We start from the raw sequence: 18,525 nt of genomic DNA on the forward strand, positions 1-18,525 counted from the left end.
GAAATTACAGTCCTCCACTGCAGACTCCTTCAGGCAGCAAATCCCTTTAGATCTGGTAGTAGAGATATTCATCCGGTTTGCCTTATTAATTACTTCAGCTCAAGTAAGTGGATCCAGGGTACATCCAGTACTTAGTCTGTTTACAGTAGCACATAAGACTTCAACTGAAGCAGGTTAAATAGCTGTTGTACAAGCAGCTTAGATGGCAGCTTTAAGCAAATGGTACCCTCTGGTATGAATGCAGTAATGGACATCCTTTTTTCACAGGAAGACAATAAGAGAAGGTGAATATGAACATATTGATTTGTTATTCCTTCAGAAATAGCAGTGGTTTAAAAGTCTTTACAGTAAAAACCCTTTCAATCACAGCAGGGCTAATTTAAAAAAATAAATAAAATCAATAAACTGTTATCTCCCTGAGATGTCTCCAGAATTTAAGTGGGCATAAGCTGCAAAACCAAGCTTTTTGAGTCTACAGTGACTTAAGAAGCAAACTCTGGGAAGTGAAAACTCTTTGTGTAATCATAAGCAACTACAGAAACTGTGTCCCAGCTGTGATCTCAGGAGAGCCATATTAACATAGGGGTGTTGCTATATGTATGTGTCCCAAATAGTTGAGACCTATGGAGACCAGCTTTAAATAATGAGCAAAAGAAAGTTAGCAATTGCTGCATACAAGCAGAAGTAGCCCAGCCCTTCATGTATCTATCCCCATACCAGCTATAAAACTTGAAGTGCATTGAACACAACATTTAACTTTGGCTGAACTTGATAAACAACTTGAACAGGGTAAGAAATGCTTAAGTAGCCTCTTCTGCTTTCTGTGCTAACCCACTAATAATTCAAACATACTTAGGCAGCTTCAACTGCAAGACATCCCAAATATGTCATTAACCATTCCCGTGCTAAGTACTACGGCTCAGCTCTACAACAGTATTTATGCATGTAAGTCCCACTGGAGTCAGTGCTGTTCATCTCTGGGTGTCTAGCTACGTAGGTATTTGTGTCAATTTTTGGACCCAAACTTCTTTTTAGAATAGTCTTCTGCACAGAAGAGGGACCATATATATATTAGAGTGATAAAAATCATGAAACATGTAGTTTGCTTTTGACTAATTTTACGTGAATATTTAAATATATACTTTTAAAAAATTTAAATATTCACTTTGGTTTTCAGCTCCTCATTCATCTATGTATCATTTTGCTTGGTTTTCCACAGTTCCATATCTTACAATGGAAAGCTCATTATCTTCTTCTTGAAGAGGAAAAAGAGGAAGACAATAACTAGAAGCTTTCTGGTGAATCAGGAGAGCATGAAGGCAGCAGAGCCCTGTGTAACACCATCTCTTAGAACTAAGGGGGTCCATGCACTCTTGAAGTGCTTTCTGAGGAAATATTTAAAGAGGTGTATGTGTAGATTTTCAGCCCAGATTTATTCATAAACTGCCTGTTCATCCATTTTTTGACTTAGTAAGACACCTACCTAAGCCCATTCACGGAAGTACAGTTGGTTTCTGGGGAGAAATAAAAGACAGCAAACAATAAGCATGAGATGGTTGCTTCTAAACCAGTTTTTCAAATCTTTGTGACTTTTAATACTTCTGTTTCTTACTAGTCAAGCAGATGAGGTTAAGCAGTTTTAAGACACTGTTTAGTTTTGTACTAGAAAGTAGTGGAAGAGGAGATAAGTGCAGACAGAAACTCATTTCACCTCTATGCCTGATGACCTCTGCACTAGCTGCAAGGAGGGAATCTGCAGCTAAAATCAATGCCCAAGTGCTGTTTGCATTCACATGCTTTGAAGGCAGTGGCAATGTTTTTCGTTTTAGACTTGAGACCCTTCAGTGAGGATATGATAAATGACCATCACTTGTAGATACTTCAAAAGCAAAATCTAACATATCTGTCTTGGGCAGAGGTCCAAGGTGCATTATAGTGAACTAAAAATTTAAAAATTATTATTATAACTAGTTACATTTTTTTAATAATTTGTTAAAAATTTGATGGAGTTCAGCCTCATAAAGTAAGAGTGGCTTCTCTCTTAGTTTCACCAGCTCCTGGAAATACAGGTCTACATAAATTCACTGAAGCAGTGACTTATTGTTTTATGTTAGTAGAAGGTTTTGGTTTATGATATCACTGAAAGGAGGGGAAAATAGGTTAAAAAAAAATAAAGAACCCATTTTACCCCCATGACCTGAACCTTCATTCTTTTCTCTCATGCCAGACCAAACTCTCTTGCAGCCTTGGAAATGTTTGTTTAAGTGTTTTCCTGCCGTTATTTTTCATTGTTGCATACTTCTGCACTTGTGTAAGGAGAACTTTGTGACAGATGAAGCAGAAACAACTGTGAAACTACAATAAATAAATTGTATGTCAGAGTTTTCCAGAAAGAAGAGAAGTGCCAATGAATGAGGTAAGCTTTAGTGATGAGAAAATAATAATAAAAAAAGAACAAAAACCCCCTCTCAACAAATCAACAAACCAGTGACTTTAAGATACATAGAATATTTCTAAAGAAGATTATTTTTCTACAATATCACTGTTAAATACTTTGAAATATATGACAAATATCCTTTGTTCCTAGCAGAATCCCTTAAAACACAAAGAAGAGGGGAGATTTCTTCAGCATAAACTAAATCTAATGGTTTAATTTGAATTAATCTAGCTAAAGAAACAATTTTTGGGGCAGGGCAAATCAGTCTTTGTATAATTATTTATGAAGCATTTTCACTTTGTTGTTTTCTCAGAATTCCTTACAGAGGAACACAATCTTTTCATATTTCTTAATATCTAAACCTGTTTATCTGGTTTTAACTACAAAATATGGATTAAATGGTTCACTCAGAGTTAAAAATTTGAAAGTGAAATTGTACCGTTCCTAATATCAGCAATGTTTTTCCCATTGATTTTATGTTTTATCCCAGATGTGGAATTTTTTCTTTTTTTCCAAGCCCAGTTGTCTGTAACTCAGCATACATACAGGACAGTGCATGTTTTGGAAAAGTTATGTACGAAAAGTATCCACCACTTACCTTTCTTTCTCAGAAGAAATTAATTCTGAGGAGATTTAGCTGCATAATTAGCAATGCACAGTCAATACAAATGCTGGTCACTGTTGACTAAAGCCCCGTTTTTTGCAAGTTTATTTAACTCCTTCAAGTTCCTTCAAGTTCTTTTACAAATTACCCATCTTTAATAACTAAAGCTTTCAAGCTTGACTGCAGATTGGACAATTTATGAGTCACAATGTTGACAGCCACAGTGAAACAGAAGGATGTACCAGTGTTTCAAGGACTGCAAAAGGTTGTGGGAAATGCAAATTCCATTCTTTTTCTGCCCTAACCTTCTTCTGTGACCCTTGAGAAGTTATTTTATCACTTTGTACAATGGTTTGGACATATAATTATGTGTTTGGAGCCCCCACTCGTGTTGTGATAGTGACATGAATTACACAAGTACCAAAATTTTAAAAAAAGAGCACCTAGACAAACAGAAGTTATTTACAGACCATCTGTGAGGACATAACTTTTGGACCCCGATCCCATAACTAGACCCATGTGAACAAACCTGTGAGCTTTTATGGAGTCTTATTGTTCTCTTTCTTTTTGTTATTTATTTTTAAAGCAACTACCTAGAAGCCTGGGGCTCTGCTCATGCTGTTCCAAACTCAGAATCAGGGCCATCAATGCATTTTTTTTTTTTCCTTACAATTGCAATGCAAATAAACAGCTAAATCATGGACTAAATTAGCTGAAATAAGAAAATAACTTCTGATAGTATAACAGTGAAGACTAATGCAGAAGGCCAGCCAAGAACACTATTAATGCAAGACAGGACAAAAAAGAAAATGATGCTGGTGAGGAAAAGAAGATAGTAGTGGTGAATAGCTTCACCTCAGGTATAAGGATGGGTCATATGTAGTGCTGTAAGATGAATGCAGAATACCAGTGAGCTGGACAGAATAACACAAAGAAATGAAAACAGTTATTTGTCTATGCTCAGGCTCACTGGGTAAACCCCAATTTCCAAGTGGCCATTCTCCCAGCATAAATGTTTTCCTGAAATGACAGTAAGAGAGATAAATCCTGTCATTTTTCCTCTAAATGAAATCTGGATGCAAAGATGGCAAAAAAAATGGTTTAACAAGTTCATTTTACTGTGTAATAAAGCATATACACACACAAACACACAGAGACCTGCATTATATACAAGCATAATTACTCTGTTTGTATCTTGTTCCAACATACAGGCCATTTGCTGAAATGAAACACCTAGGAGAAAGACTGTAATTCATTTCACTGCTTAACTTTTGTTATATTTTGGTGGGTTGGCAGCCACTTGCATATCCCAGGCTGGATCCCACAGAGCAGACTGAAGAGATACTTAACCTCTTAAATCATGTCTCATTTTCTGTTATCTTCCAATTCTAAAATTTCTTGGCAGAAGTATTAGGAGGTTAACAAGAGAAGTTCTTGTTTGTAAATTGTACTTGTGTTTATGGCCAAAATAACAGCCTTTAAATGCAGGTTCACAAATAGGATTCAAATCTGCCTAAGTATATCAGGTCCCCTTTAATTAATTCCAAGCTCCTTCTACACACTGTCCAATTTGTACATTTTATACTTCAGTGTTGTTTACTAAAACGTTGTGTCATAAGGAATTACGTAGTTTAGAAAGTCCTTATATTTGGGTTAAAACTCAAGTTTCTCATTAGGAAGAGTACTGTAGCCAGTGGGATGTGGTGACATCAGAACAAGCAACCCAGTCTTTCAACCCATTCATTAAAAGTCAAATGTTATGTACCATTTACCTTCATTTTCAGTTTCTGTTTTTTTCCTGGACACATACACTTCTTCCTAAGTGGAAATATGGATTCATTGGGTATTTTCAAGAGTTTACACACATGAACAAGAAATGGCTGAAGAAATAGAAATTATTTCCCATTGAAAATGTGATTGCTCGAAAGTCTTGTAAAAACAATAAGGCTGCCTTAAAGAAGTTCCCTCAAATGCAGTTTGAAGAATATCTGGCATAAAACAGGAAAAAAAATCAGAAGGACAGAAATTGGAAAAATACAGCCACTTTTTTAATACACACTGACCTGAGACAATTCTCACAAATATAATTTCTCCTAAAAGGTGGATTTACCAAAATTTCACTTATACTTACCTAGATTTAAATCAATACCAGAATAAAAGACTTTGAAATATATTAACTGTACTACTGACTTGAAATCACATTTCCATCTAGAACGTTAGCAATTCTAAGACAGAAAACATGTTTATATCTAGGAACAGGTAATGGATTTTCTTGAACTATCTTTACTCTCAGAAACTCACTGGTTATTCTATTCTTTTTGTATCTGCCTAGAAGTTATTATGTACCTCAGAATGAATAGTGAAAGGAAACTTTCCTTACATCTTCAGAAAGAGTAATCAAAGGACTCCAAAATGTTTTGCTGCACTATTGAAATACTCACTTATTCTTTCACAGTGCACGTAATAGCTGTGAGCCAAACAGCTGGAAGCCATGCCCTATGTATATGTTACACCCTATACATTATTCCTACCATTGTTGCTAACAAAGGACATTCTTTAACAAAATCCTTCTCAAAGTGATATTTCTTTAAGTCTTTGACACAATGTGATCAATGTTCTGCCACCAAAGTTTATAAATGAAAAATAAATGCAGAGGGTTTGTGGGGTTGTGTCTGGAGAGTAATTTTTTTTATAATGTTGATCCAACTTACCCACTTTTTAGTTGATCTTGTGTTATCATTTTATCTACATACTCAAAAAGCCTCACAGTAATTTTTCATTAATAATACTGTAACATGCTATATATCTAAAACTGCCCTGCAGTGTACCCCAGGAAATACATCGCATACAATATTCCCCTTTATTTTTCTAATGACATCATTGTAGAGAGGACAAATATACACATTTTTACAACTATTTGTATATTGAGCAACTACTACTACTTTCAGGTAAATGAAATAGTAGTAAATTCCAATAAGAAGACTCAGGATTTGCACTGAATTTCGACGCTCACCTAGGTATCAAAACCTTGTCTAGAAAGCCAGCAAGACTAGCATACCTCTAGGGACTGTAAGGACTTCCTTTTTCTGGCTGAGACACAAGCTCCTGGTCTGTTTTCCTGGGAATTGTAGACGATTAAGTGTGCAGGGCAATGAACAGAGATGTCCAAGATGACCCCTGCCTCCACTTCTGAATGCCTTGAAAACTTCCTTCTAACATTAAGACAATAACTTTTTAAAGACACAGGTTCTTTTTATGGAGTTACATCTTTTGTGTGGCTTTTTTGTTATTTTTAATTTATTGATAGAATTTTAGAACAGCTGATGTTAGAAGGGATATGAAAAGATCATTTAGTCCAACCTGTCATGGGAAAAGGAGCTGAGATGAAATTATCCATCATCCTGACCTACCATGTCTTGAAAATCTCCAGTGATGATGGTAACTCCACCATGTCCCTTGAGAGGCTGTTTCAGTGACTGATTGCTGTCACTGTAGTTTCTTTCTTTTATCAAGTTTACATAGCAGGTTATTGCTTATAATTTAATTTGTGATGTCCTATCTGCCCAAAATCAAGTTAAATACAATTTTAATTTCTGTTCGCACAGCTAACACATAACCATTAATATGGCTACCACCCAGAAGGCATCACCTATGTCCTGATAGATTATTTCTTACTGGTATTAGCAATCAGAAATCCAAAAGAGAGGAGACAGAATGTTTTAGCAATCTCTGAGTGGGGGATTGTTCAGTTGTTTGCTTACATCAATTAAATAATTTCTTTAAAATCAAAATGGAGAAGCAGCATTCCTCATCAATGACATATAAACAGTTTATGATTAGATGAGTAATACTTCAGTTACCAAATCATTCAGCTGGAACACTCCATTGGGATTTCAGAGGAATTGTGAGAGATGGGAGATGCTCTGAGATAATAACCAGCTACTCATTCTTTTCCTACAACCTGTTTCCCATGAATTGTCTCATTTCCCTCTGATAAACTCAAAAGACAGTGCTCCAGAGTGCCCCATGCAGGCAATATTACAAAGAACAGCCACACTGAGTGGGACACTACTCAAAGAATGAGGAGATCTGAGAGGGAAATCATGTCAAACTGTGGAGGAAGTCAAAGGCCTGGAAGTGTACAATTGAGGAAGCTCTAACTTAGTGGGGAAAGAGATATATAAACTACTGAAGAAAATATTTAGGTTGTAGACAGTGGGAATATTACATTACAGTTGTATGAAATTATGATTGCTTCTTCATTTCTTTCTACTGACTTGTCTTCCTTCCTCAAGAGTTGACAATGCCCTCAGTAAAGCCCTTTAAAATGTAGTAATCCACAGGAAGAGGCCTGCAGATATTTCCAGTGCCTTGATCCTTTTATTCCAATTGATCTTGCATTATTTGCTGGTTTTAACACAAGCCGCTAAATTTTACAGCCTTGCTGGTCAATGTCAACCTTTTTCCTCTAAATGAGTGATTCCTGACCTTCTGATATAAATCACCAGCCATGGCAAGGTTGCTCGAAAACTGCTAGTCTGGTATGACCACAGCTCATTAAAAGACTACCATATTTACGTTTTCTTACTCATTTCGTCAGTAAGAACGTAACACAGTGCAGTTCATTAAATAAATATGATGAAAAATATCAACTCCTTGTATCATGATCTAAGGCTTATACTATTTTAATGGTTTAATATCCAGGTAAATTACAAACTAATTTTTGAATAGAGTAAATGCAAAAATAGGAGCTCTTTTCATGCTGTCTGCCTACAGCTATCTGAAAGAGGAACCCCAGTAACGGCTATGAAGGGAAACCTGAGTTAGAGAATACAAATAGTTGCAAATCCTAGATTCTGAGCTCAGAGCAGAAGTCCACTTTAGACACCTCCCCTTACAGGACTGAGTTATATGATACATTGATATAATCCTTATGGGCAAAGGAAAAGGGGTATTTTTAGTACTTAAAGATGCTGCTAATATTATTTACAGATTCAGTGACAAAGGGATTTATGTCCATTTTCTTTTTCAGTCTTGCTCTCTTTGCAATCCCATATTCTACGGCAGGGAATTGTGTCTGTGTTTAAGGATTTCTGCATAAAACTGAGAGGTGAACACTATTCGTATGTTGAGTCAATTGTTATGTAACAAGTTCATATTCTTTTGCTAGCTTCCACATTCTCATTTTAGTTCAGTTACAGCATTACCCTATGCATTTTCACTTCACTATATAACCAAGGGCATTGCATGAAAGATCTGTGCATGGGATTGGTATGGTTATATTAAAAAATAAAAACCACTTAATTCAACATTGACAACTTCACCACATGAGGTCAAGAAGTGCTGACATAATATCTCCACAGGGCTTATGGAAATAAAAAAGGTGAAGACAAGAGAATGGAAACAGTATGTAAGACAGATAGACTGAACAAAAAGAACAAGAGACTGTTTTGTAGAAATCATTTCCAGAGTTCAAACAATTACTGCACATCTAACTAAAATCCAGTTGTTCTCATCCATGATATTTACAGCCTTTTTGCTTCTCACAAAAAGTTACACAGAATATTTTTGTTTGCTGTTTTATAATCCATTAAATCAAAAGCATATGAGTGAGGTTTATGCAATGACATATGGAAGTCATTAATGCTGCTTTAGTTCTCAACTAAGTACCTAATTCTGTACTCCTTAAGTAAGAAAAACTCTTACTAAAGTCACTGTGAGTTTTTCTTGCATAAAAGGAAAAAACCCTGAGTACTAAATCTGAAGGCTACTAAAATTGCTTAGTGACCTTTAGTTATGTCAGTCCCTTTTAATAATTGACACTCTTTTTTGCAGTATATAAATTCTCACTATACAGTGAGTGATTGTTTTCTGTTCAACCAGGGACCAATTTGGCTCCCACAAAGTCAAATGCAAAACTGTCAACGACCCCTATAGGAAGCAGGATTAAGACTTTTACATAGCTTCTTTATAAGAAATCTTCTGTCTCAACAGGCTGATCACCTTCTCAGTTAGCTGCAGACTTAAGTAAACTGCTGTATCAGGGTCAGTCACACATTTCTTGACAAAGAGAGTGCAGAAAAGCTTAGCTGAATGTTGCAAGGTGAAAACTGCAAAAAAACAGAGACACTCAAACCCCTACATATAGTCTACAGAAAGGCCCTTATTAGCCTTTTAAGGAGATAACCAAACAATCAACAGATACTTTTTTTTTTTCCAGTTAACGAACACTTCAGAGTGCTATTAATCTTGATCCAAGCTCGTGGAAATCAATGACAAAAGAAACTTCTTGCAGCAGTAAATGGGAGTGGATTCAGAAATATTTTTGCCTTTGTGAAGTAAAATATATAGATGAGAAATTTCACCATAATTCCTGAGATATGTTGTTATGTGAAGTCTCAGAATTCAAGTATTCTGCATCAAGTTCTGTTCATGTTACCTGTTATTCTGACTTTTTATATTTGCATATTATTTTTCCATATTAGGTCACCATGGTGATTTCTTGAAGCCATAAAATCTTTGACACTGTAAAATAAAGATGGAAACTGAAGACTGGAAATAATTTTCAGAAAAAAAGGATTAAAAAGAAATATGAGATATATTGAACTTCATGTATTCCCTGCTGTAATACCCCTGAAAAATTGCATCTACTTATTTCTGATGCAACACTGTATATTTATGAAAATATACATGCAAAATTAAAACGCATATTGACCTACATGGTCCCTGTAGTCCATAAGAGTATTTAAACATGTTTATTTTAAAAAATAAAATCTGTTCTTGGAAATTGGAAACTAGACTATAGATAATGCTGTGTTGCAATACAATGATTACTTGTTCCAGTATTTTTCCTGGAACTGACTGATGATCCAAATCTCTGTGCATTCATTATCAGCTTTCTAGTACTTCAGAAATTCATTGCAAGATTTGATAGAAAGCAAGAGAAAGAAAAGAAAGAGGCAAAAAAAAGGAAGGGGAAGGGGAGGAGAGGGGGAAGGGAGGGGACACAATTAACTGCCATATAAGTATCTTTAGGAATATCTAACCTGAGTAAAACAGAACTCCTTCTACTGGGCCATAAAAGGCTTGTCTTCTATTCTATGCCTACTTCAAGTATCTCTCAATTGTGAAAAGGCAAGAGCATCAAGTAGGAATCCTCAGAAATTCTTGTTTGAGCCTTACTGAAAGCAGTTCTTGACAGTGATATTTCTATCTCAGATTGTCCGGTCTAATCTTCAAGATCACAGAGAAGTTATTTCCTACAAAAAATTATTCTTCATACTGATATCAGTAGTTCTAGTTTAGAATATTCTGATAGTAAGGCAGGGAAAAAAAATGAAACGAATTTTTCCAAATCAAACGATGCTGAACGATAAGAACCCTTCATAGAAGAAAAATAGACTGGTTTATAATATTAACCTCCAAATGCATGTGAAGGCCACACATGAGCCATGAAGTCAGTGATTAAACAAATGGAATTCTTTATATTTTTCTGAGAAGAAAAGGAAGAAGAAAATCCATTTTTATTTTGTTTTCAGTCTTATCTTCATCCAGTGTTAGCAAACTAAGCTACATAATACCACACATTTCAAAACTAAAGTGCCAATTATCATTATGACAAAAAATATTTCTGGTCACTTTGACAAAGCCACTAAATCTTTCACTATTTCAGAGTCAGATTTTAACATAATTCTATGCTGTTGTGATTACATATTTACTTAGAGGTGATCTACACAGAAATCACTGGATGGGGAAACGCCAACTCAAATAATTTTCCAGCAGCCGTTCCAAGTTAAATCAAAGGAAGTGTTCAGGTGACAAAGAGCTCTTTACTTTAGCAATCAGTGCTTAACTACCATAGGGACTACTGACTGAAATTCCTGTTTCCTGGTAGCTTTTTGTAGGTTTTGGATGGATGTTTCAGAAAGGTCAGGAGGATGGATAAAGAACTGGCTTCGGTGGATAAAGAACTGGCTGGATGGCCGCACGCAAAGAGTTGTGGTCGATGGTTCAATATCCAGCTGGAGACCAGTAACGAGTGGCGTCGCTTGGGGATCGGTGTTGGGACCGGTCTTGTTTAACATATTGGTCGCTGACATGGACAGTGGGATTGAGTGCGCCCTCAGCAAGTTTGCTGATGACACCAAGCTGTGTGGTTTGGTTGATACGCTGGAGGGAAGGAATGCCATCCAGACGGACTTTGACACACTTGTGAGGTGGGCTGATGCCAACCTCATGAAGTTTAACCATGCCAAGTGCAAGGTCCTACACCTGGGTCAGAGCAATCCCAGACACAGCTACAGGTTGGGCAAAGAAGAGATTGAGAGCAGCCCTGCAGAGAAGGACTTGGGGTGTTGGTCAATGAGAAAATGAACATGAGCCAGCTTCAGTGTGCGCTTGCAGGCCAGAAAGCCAACTGTATTCTGGGCTGCATCAAAAGGAGTGTGACCAGCAGGTCAAATGAGGTGATCCTGCCCCTCTACTCTGCTCTCGTGGGACCTCACCTGGAGTATTGTGTGCAGTTCTGGTGTCCTCAACATAAAAAGGACATGGAACTGTTGGAACAAGGCCAGAGGAGGGCCATGAGGATGATCAGGGGACTGGAGCACCTCCTGTATGAAGATAAGCTGAGAACGTTGGGGCTGTTCAGCCTGGAGAAGAGAAGGCTGCATGGAGACCTCATAGCAGCCTTCCAGTATCTGAGGGGGGCCTATAGGGATGCTGGACAGGGACTCTTCATTAGTGATAGGACAAGGGGTAACAGGTTAAAACTTAAACAGGGGAAGTTTAGATTGGATATAAGAAGGAAATTCTTTCCTGTGAGGGTGGTGAGGCACTGGAATGGATTGCCCAGGGAGGTTGTGAATGCTCCATCCCTAGCGGTGCCCAAGGCCAGGTTGGATGAAGCCTTGGATGTCATGGTTTAGTGTGAGGTGTCCCTTCCCATGGCAGGGGGGTTGGAACTAGATGATCTTAAGGTCCTTTCCAACACTAACGATTCTATGATTCTATGGTTATTAATTCACATGTGGCTTTTTCAGAGATGTGGGCAGGAAAAGTCTGACTTCTATCTTCTTTTCACTGTAAGGAAAGGAAACTTTTTTTTTCAACACTACAAATAATTAGCATATTAATTATCAGTTACCTTGTTATTAATGGCCTGCTATCTAAGAGATAGCATCTTATCTGCAACTAAAAGAGATAGAAGACAAAACACTTTTCTGACACTGACATTGCAAAAGTCATAAAGATAATGTTTTCTCTTTTTTAATTTTACTACATGGTGAGAAACAGGAGGGGTATCCTGTCCCAGTGGATAGAATGGAAAAACCTCAGCTGATTGCAGTGGTGCCGGAATTTTACCGAAGAAGTTCAATCACAGGGGCAAGGATTGCTGGATGTATAAGCTCCCTGTAACTTTTCATAACAAAATGCTATTGAACAAACTTTACCTTTATTTTACTTAAACTTTGCTAGTACATCAGGACACTCACCAATGTTGAATGTGAATATAAGATATAAAACAATGTAAAGATTGTCACATTAGAAGTTCCCTTGTACCTCTAAAACTGCTGCAGATGAACATTATCACTTAGGTGGAGTAAAACTGAGTCCCATGATGGTGACACAGATGTAGTTGGAGAACTATCTGATACTGGAGCAAGAAGTCAAAACACCTCAGTGGGAGCTGGCCCGCTGTTCAAGTCTGTAGTTATCTTTATATTTATCTACATAGATATCTATGAACATACATGTGTGTGTACGTATATATATATATATATATATATGTATGCATGTGTATGTGTTTCCTGAAGACCTAAGAAATTAAATCACTCTTTTCAACAGTTTGACTCTTTTTCTTGCATTTCCAGGACAAAGGACATAGCTGTGTTGTGCTCTTCTACAGACCTGAGTACTGATACTGGGTTTTCCACTACATACTAAGCAGAGGATTAAGCAAACTTAACATCCAGAACGCAAATAAAGATTATCCTGTACCATTCATCATCTCTCTACTTCTACTTTTTAAATTAGTTTATACCCAGTGTTTTTCCTCAGATACGTTTTTCCTCAGATACGTTTTCCCTAAAAAGTGTCATAGGAAGAGCCATATATACATATACAGAGCTATCAAGTATCTGACATGGCTATGGGAATGCATGGCACATCCAAAAAGGGATGGATTCACCCATAAACAAATGTTTCCATTTCCATTCTTATAAATTTAGCTGAGTACATTTGTCCAGCTAAACTAGTGGTGCGTCATCATGGTAGATGCTCCCAGGAAAAAATCAGTTAATTCCAGATCTCAGAATCACACAATAGCTATTTAGGGACCATAAAAAGAAAGACTAGCTGATAGCTGTATATGGTACACAGACGTCAAGGATTGACGTAAAAATTTGGAGATTTTCAGTAAATGCAAAAATGTGCTTAAACCTATTCTTTAGCATCCTGGGCATAAGCATCTGCGCTGTAGAAAGAAATCTACATAGATTATGGCAGACAGTTTATGAGACATATGTTTTAAATTGCTTTCAATACTTACTGTAAATTACAGGAATTATTCTGCATGAATTAAATCTAACGAAATGCAGATGCTGGGTATGTTAAAATTAGCGGTTTAGGGACAGCACTTTCTGAACACATTCTGTCAATTAACCTAATTCACACTCAAAATTTTCTACTGTTTGTCAAAAGAAATGGCATCAAATATAACATCCGTATCCATCAACAGATAGTTTAATATGAAGGTTTATTAAAAAATTCAAATGTAACTGGTCAACATTTTCTACCTAATTGAAGACTTATTTGAAAAGATGTATTGTTTAGGCTTAAAAATTCTTCATGGATTCATCAATATCAATGGAACTGATATAATGTATTTAATATGTCAGATTTTTTTTTCATTAAATTTAATCAGTTCAACATTTTCTTAGCAGCCCCCTGCCAGGAGTAATTCAAGGTAGATTCCTTCTTCTGAGCCCAGATCCATTGAAGATTTGCTCTCCTGCAGTAAAGTGCTTCCTTCCCTCCTACCAAGCCTTATTATGGTCCTCATCTAGGAGATGTCATCTGCTTGATACTTGCAGAATTGAAAAGCATTCCTTCATTTTATCTCTAAGGAGGAAGAAAGGCAGTTTGGCAAGCCAAACAGAAACATTTTGAGATGTTACAATTTTTTTTTTTTTTTTAATAGGAAGTCCATCAGGAAATGCACAATTCTTTAATGAACTGAAAGTTTTTGGCACTTTTTCTGGGAGCAGCATTCTAAATGTTCGGTTTTTCAACTCTGCTCGGCATCAGAACAAAACTATGATACTTCAGAAGTTCCAGGTGAAACAAAAATCTCAAGTTTTATGCCAGTCCTAGGTTTGAGCAAGCTAGTAAGAATACGTATTTTACTAAATCTGCATATTAATTAAAGCTTATTTTTTAATCTTGAGGAAACCCACTTCAAATTTGTATAGTATTTAAAGAGTTAAAGACAAAATTTGGTCAACTGCCTCCGTTAAACTTTTAACTCCAGAAAGAAAATATCTCAGGCTAATTATGAACTTAATTTCCACTTTTCTTAGCCCTGTCACATCAACCTGGTTTTAATTTGGAGTCTTTTTTTTGCTTCCCATAAGAGTATTCATTTACAGTTTGGTCTCCTAGTGAGTGATCCTATTAATCTCATTTGTTGATTCTCCTTTCTGATCATTCTATCCATTGACCTCTCTGCCACAGTCCTGGAAGTCTTGCCTTGCCTAGCAGGGGTTGCACTGTAGGTCAGAGCTTTCCAGGTATGCTACTTCTGGAAATCACTCATAGGGAAAAAGTGGGATTTGCTGTTCTTTCCTCCAGCTATTGAGGGATCCTCTCAACAGGCCTGTCAGCATTGAAGAGAACAGTATTCTACTTTCATAGACTTGGTTACCTTTACCTGTTTTTTGGCACTGTTAGGAGAAACAAAACCTGAAACATTTTAAATTAGTCCAATAACTGAAAAGTGCAGGTATCAATACTACCTTTCAAATTCAAAAATGACATAGAGAAAAAGATGACCTGTTTTCAGGGTTAATCCCTGTTAAAAGCTCAAATCCACTTAGAGGTATGGATATATTTTCAAGAGTCTAAGGATATATTCCAACATTGATAAACTACTGGCAAAAGAAACCATTAGTATTCTTATGAATAACTCTTTAAACCCCACAACCTTGCACTGTAGCAAATCCAGCTTCTAAAGTAATTGTTGCTGGTTGCCAAATGCAGCCAGATGCCTCCCTACCATGTAACAGGAAGTTTATGCTCTGATGATAGGAGCCCTCAGTGGGGAATTACAGTGCTCACTCTCTCCTTCTCTAAGAGTTATGATCCATGAGCTGTGAAACTAATAGTTTTGTTACTTGTGTTCCCCTCAAAGCTGTTAAAAATTAATGAACCATTCAACAAAATTCACATGTTCACCATCTAAAACTCTGATCCTGGCAAATAAATCTTTGCAGAGCTGGTTGGCTTTATGCCTCACTGAGTCCTGACAGTCCAAGTGGGATCCTGCACAAGTCCAACAGAGCAATTGCATGTACAGGATCAAGCCTCCTGCAGCCTTTCTCTAACATAAGACTTTATGTGATACTGTGACTGGTTCACATGCTTGGAAAACTGTCTGGCAGGTGTAACTCAGGACAAAAACCTTTCTTTTCTTTTTTGCCTTACACATACCTTCCTTCTCTGAGACAAATGTTTGGAAAACCTGTATTTTCCACAATAAAATCTTTTATGTAGTTTTATAGTTTATTTTGAAGTTTTTATGGCACAAAGCAATCAATAAAGGTAGTTTCCACATATTTTTATAGCCAAGGAACCTTAACTCTTGAAACCCATATGACTATCTTGTGCCATATCTCTTTTATTGTACCTATAGATAAAAAATAAACAATCAAATGCACAAAACAAAGTGGAAGTACTACACTGTCAGAAAGACTACAGTATCACTATTCATTTATCTAAATTCTTCTATATTTAATATGCAGTTATTTGGGTATCTATTGTCAAGGCATTGCATGACTCAGTTTCAATACACAGCATTCAGATATTCTGATAGAAGGTGGAAACTTCACAGAGATTAGATACCAATGAAGAATAGAGGGCAATAATACTTTATAGACTGATGAAGTGGGCTTTCACATCTGTCAAACCAATTCAATTCAGCATTTTAAATACTAAAACACTTTTAGTCTCATACTTCAATATACTAGGCCAAAGTGCTTTCAGCAAAAACAAGGAAGCTAGAGGGGTGTTACAGGGTATTGCATAATAAATAAAGGGTAGTAGAAGCTGACCCAACACATGAAGAAATAATTCCCTTAAAATCACTGGAGTTTGTTCCTTTTGCTCTGGGATTTAATTTAATCCAGGGTGCCTAATTACTGTGATATTGTAACAAGCAAGCATTATTATGGTCAGCCTGAAATGACACTTTAGCTAAAATGATTTTTGCTTTGGTATAGGATGTCATTATTAGAACAGAATAGCTCTTACATAACCATACTTAATTACAGAAAGTTAAATTAAATAGTTTAACTATTATTAATTAACAATTTTAATAAATGTTATTTTTATCATTAAAATACATCTAGCCATCACATGGAAGTAATCACTGCAAAATAAACATTTTTGACCTTTTAATTAAGAAGTTGCGTAATTTTTTAATACAAAAAAAGATATTACAATATTTACATCTCTCAAATAGCTGTAATTAATTATTTTAAAGCAAATTAATTTGTCCTGCATTTCAGTTAATGTTGAGCTAATTATATGGTAATGATTCTGTTAGCAATAGCTCCATCTTTCAATTCTCTCCTGAAGTATGCAGGTAAAGCAAAAAAAGAGTCCTGCTGCTTAGTTTGGAGGATAAATCTTGCTAAACACACAATGTCATTTCATAGAACTCCTTATGACAGCTTTAGTGTTATTCTTACTATCTCTGATAATGAAAATATTAAAAAGTTGGGTTTTTTTTAATAATTTTTTCCAATTTTTCTAATATTTAATTAGCTTTCCCTACATAAACAACTTCAGGTCCTACCAGCTCCAAAAAGCTGTGATAGTATCTTCTGTTTAGGCCAGTTCTTTTAAATTTTAAAATTAACAAAGTAAGAAGTTGGTCATTCCTTGCAACCTCATTGGGTTTTGCCAAGATTTTCTGGTGGGATGACTCAGATTAATCATCGACTTCTCTTTTCTAGTTCTGCCAACCCTTCTTCCTAGCTAAAAGAGAAATTTGGGGTTAAAAAAAAAAAAGAGAAAAGAAAATAACTTAGAATTCTAGTCTCTGTTTTTCATCACTGTGTCAAATTTGACCAGCTGTGCTTTCCATATGCCTCTGAGGAACCACAGGAACATGTGAGGTGCTGATCTTATCTGTTAAGAGGAAGGCTCAAGGATGCTGGGACTCTACAGAAAGTTTGAGATTAGAAATCCACCTCTTTAATAGTGAGATGATGACCTCATTTCTACTCTGGATCACATAAAAGAGACCAAATTACTGCTTGTATAAATTGTGTTACCTTCATCAGGAATGTCGGTCCAACCTTGTAGCTCAAAAGACATGTTTAAGCCTTGCAGCTTTGCAACTCTTCTAACCTATTACTTCAGCACAGTTATCATGCTGATGAGTCTTTCCATCATTTAAACTGCTATATTACAGAAAAATTATTTTTAAAGGCAGTGTAGAGCTGTGTGGCTTTCAGGGCTGCACTGGATAATGAATGTTTGTGTCACAGTGCTTTCAAGGCTTTAACACTAAATTTCCTTCAAAGTAATTCAAAGACAAGGGCTGTTAATCTTACTATCTTTGAAAAAACTTACTTCTGCAAGCACATAAAGGGACTTTATAGGAGCAATTATTCTCAGAGTTCAAGCAAATTGGGCTATATTTGTCTGTAAATAGATATTTAAATTGATTATTAAAATTATGTCTATTTTATCCACTATGATGTTACTTGCTAATACTATTTCCATTTTATTTATTATGCTCTTTTCTTGATATTTACACATGCTGTCTTTAATACAAGCTGAGTAGAATGTGTCCGTCTGTAACTCTCATATATATTAGACCTAATGTTAAGCGTTCCTTAATTTTTACAACTAGCATGATTTTGAACTCCTACAAAATGGAATGCAAATATCATCAAATCCAGAACTACTGAAAGGCGTAAAGAGGAGTACCCAGAACTCTAAATAATATGCATCTTTGTCAAGCAATGTATTTTAAAAGGCACAAATTCCTCCTTAATCTTGGATCGACATATGGAATTCCCACTGACAGCAATAAAAATTAAAAGCTGAAGACAAAAGGAAGAAATCATCAAGATTGTCTACTCAAAGTAAAGTAATTAATGATTTTTTATTTATTTTATTTATTTTTTTATTATTGTGCCAGTTCTAAAAAAAATAGAATACAATATTACTAATATAAGACAGGTGGGTCAGATGC

General features: G+C 36.0%; 1 protein-coding gene across 1 annotated transcript in view; it reads right to left on the reverse strand.

The window, feature by feature from the left end:
* Window positions 1-1,368: 1,368 nt before the first annotated feature.
* ISOC1 (isochorismatase domain containing 1) overlaps window positions 1,369-18,525 on the reverse strand; it is a 69,500-nt gene continuing 52,343 nt past the window's right edge. Inside the window, exons 5-6 of the mRNA XM_061475629.1 lie at window positions 1,976-2,057; window positions 1,369-1,385 (exon numbers count right to left, since the gene is read on the reverse strand). Of these exons, the coding sequence (XP_061331613.1) occupies window positions 1,384-1,385; window positions 1,976-2,057 (84 nt within the window). The 3' untranslated portion in view covers window positions 1,369-1,383. The remainder of the gene's footprint in view (window positions 1,386-1,975; window positions 2,058-18,525) is intronic.

The sequence above is a fragment of the Pezoporus flaviventris genome, unplaced genomic scaffold (genome assembly GCF_033815535.1).
Source record: "Pezoporus flaviventris isolate CSIRO_AGI_PZ_B2104156 unplaced genomic scaffold, CSIRO_AGI_Pfla_v1 ptg000086l, whole genome shotgun sequence".
NCBI lineage: Eukaryota > Metazoa > Chordata > Aves > Psittaciformes > Psittacidae > Pezoporus > Pezoporus flaviventris.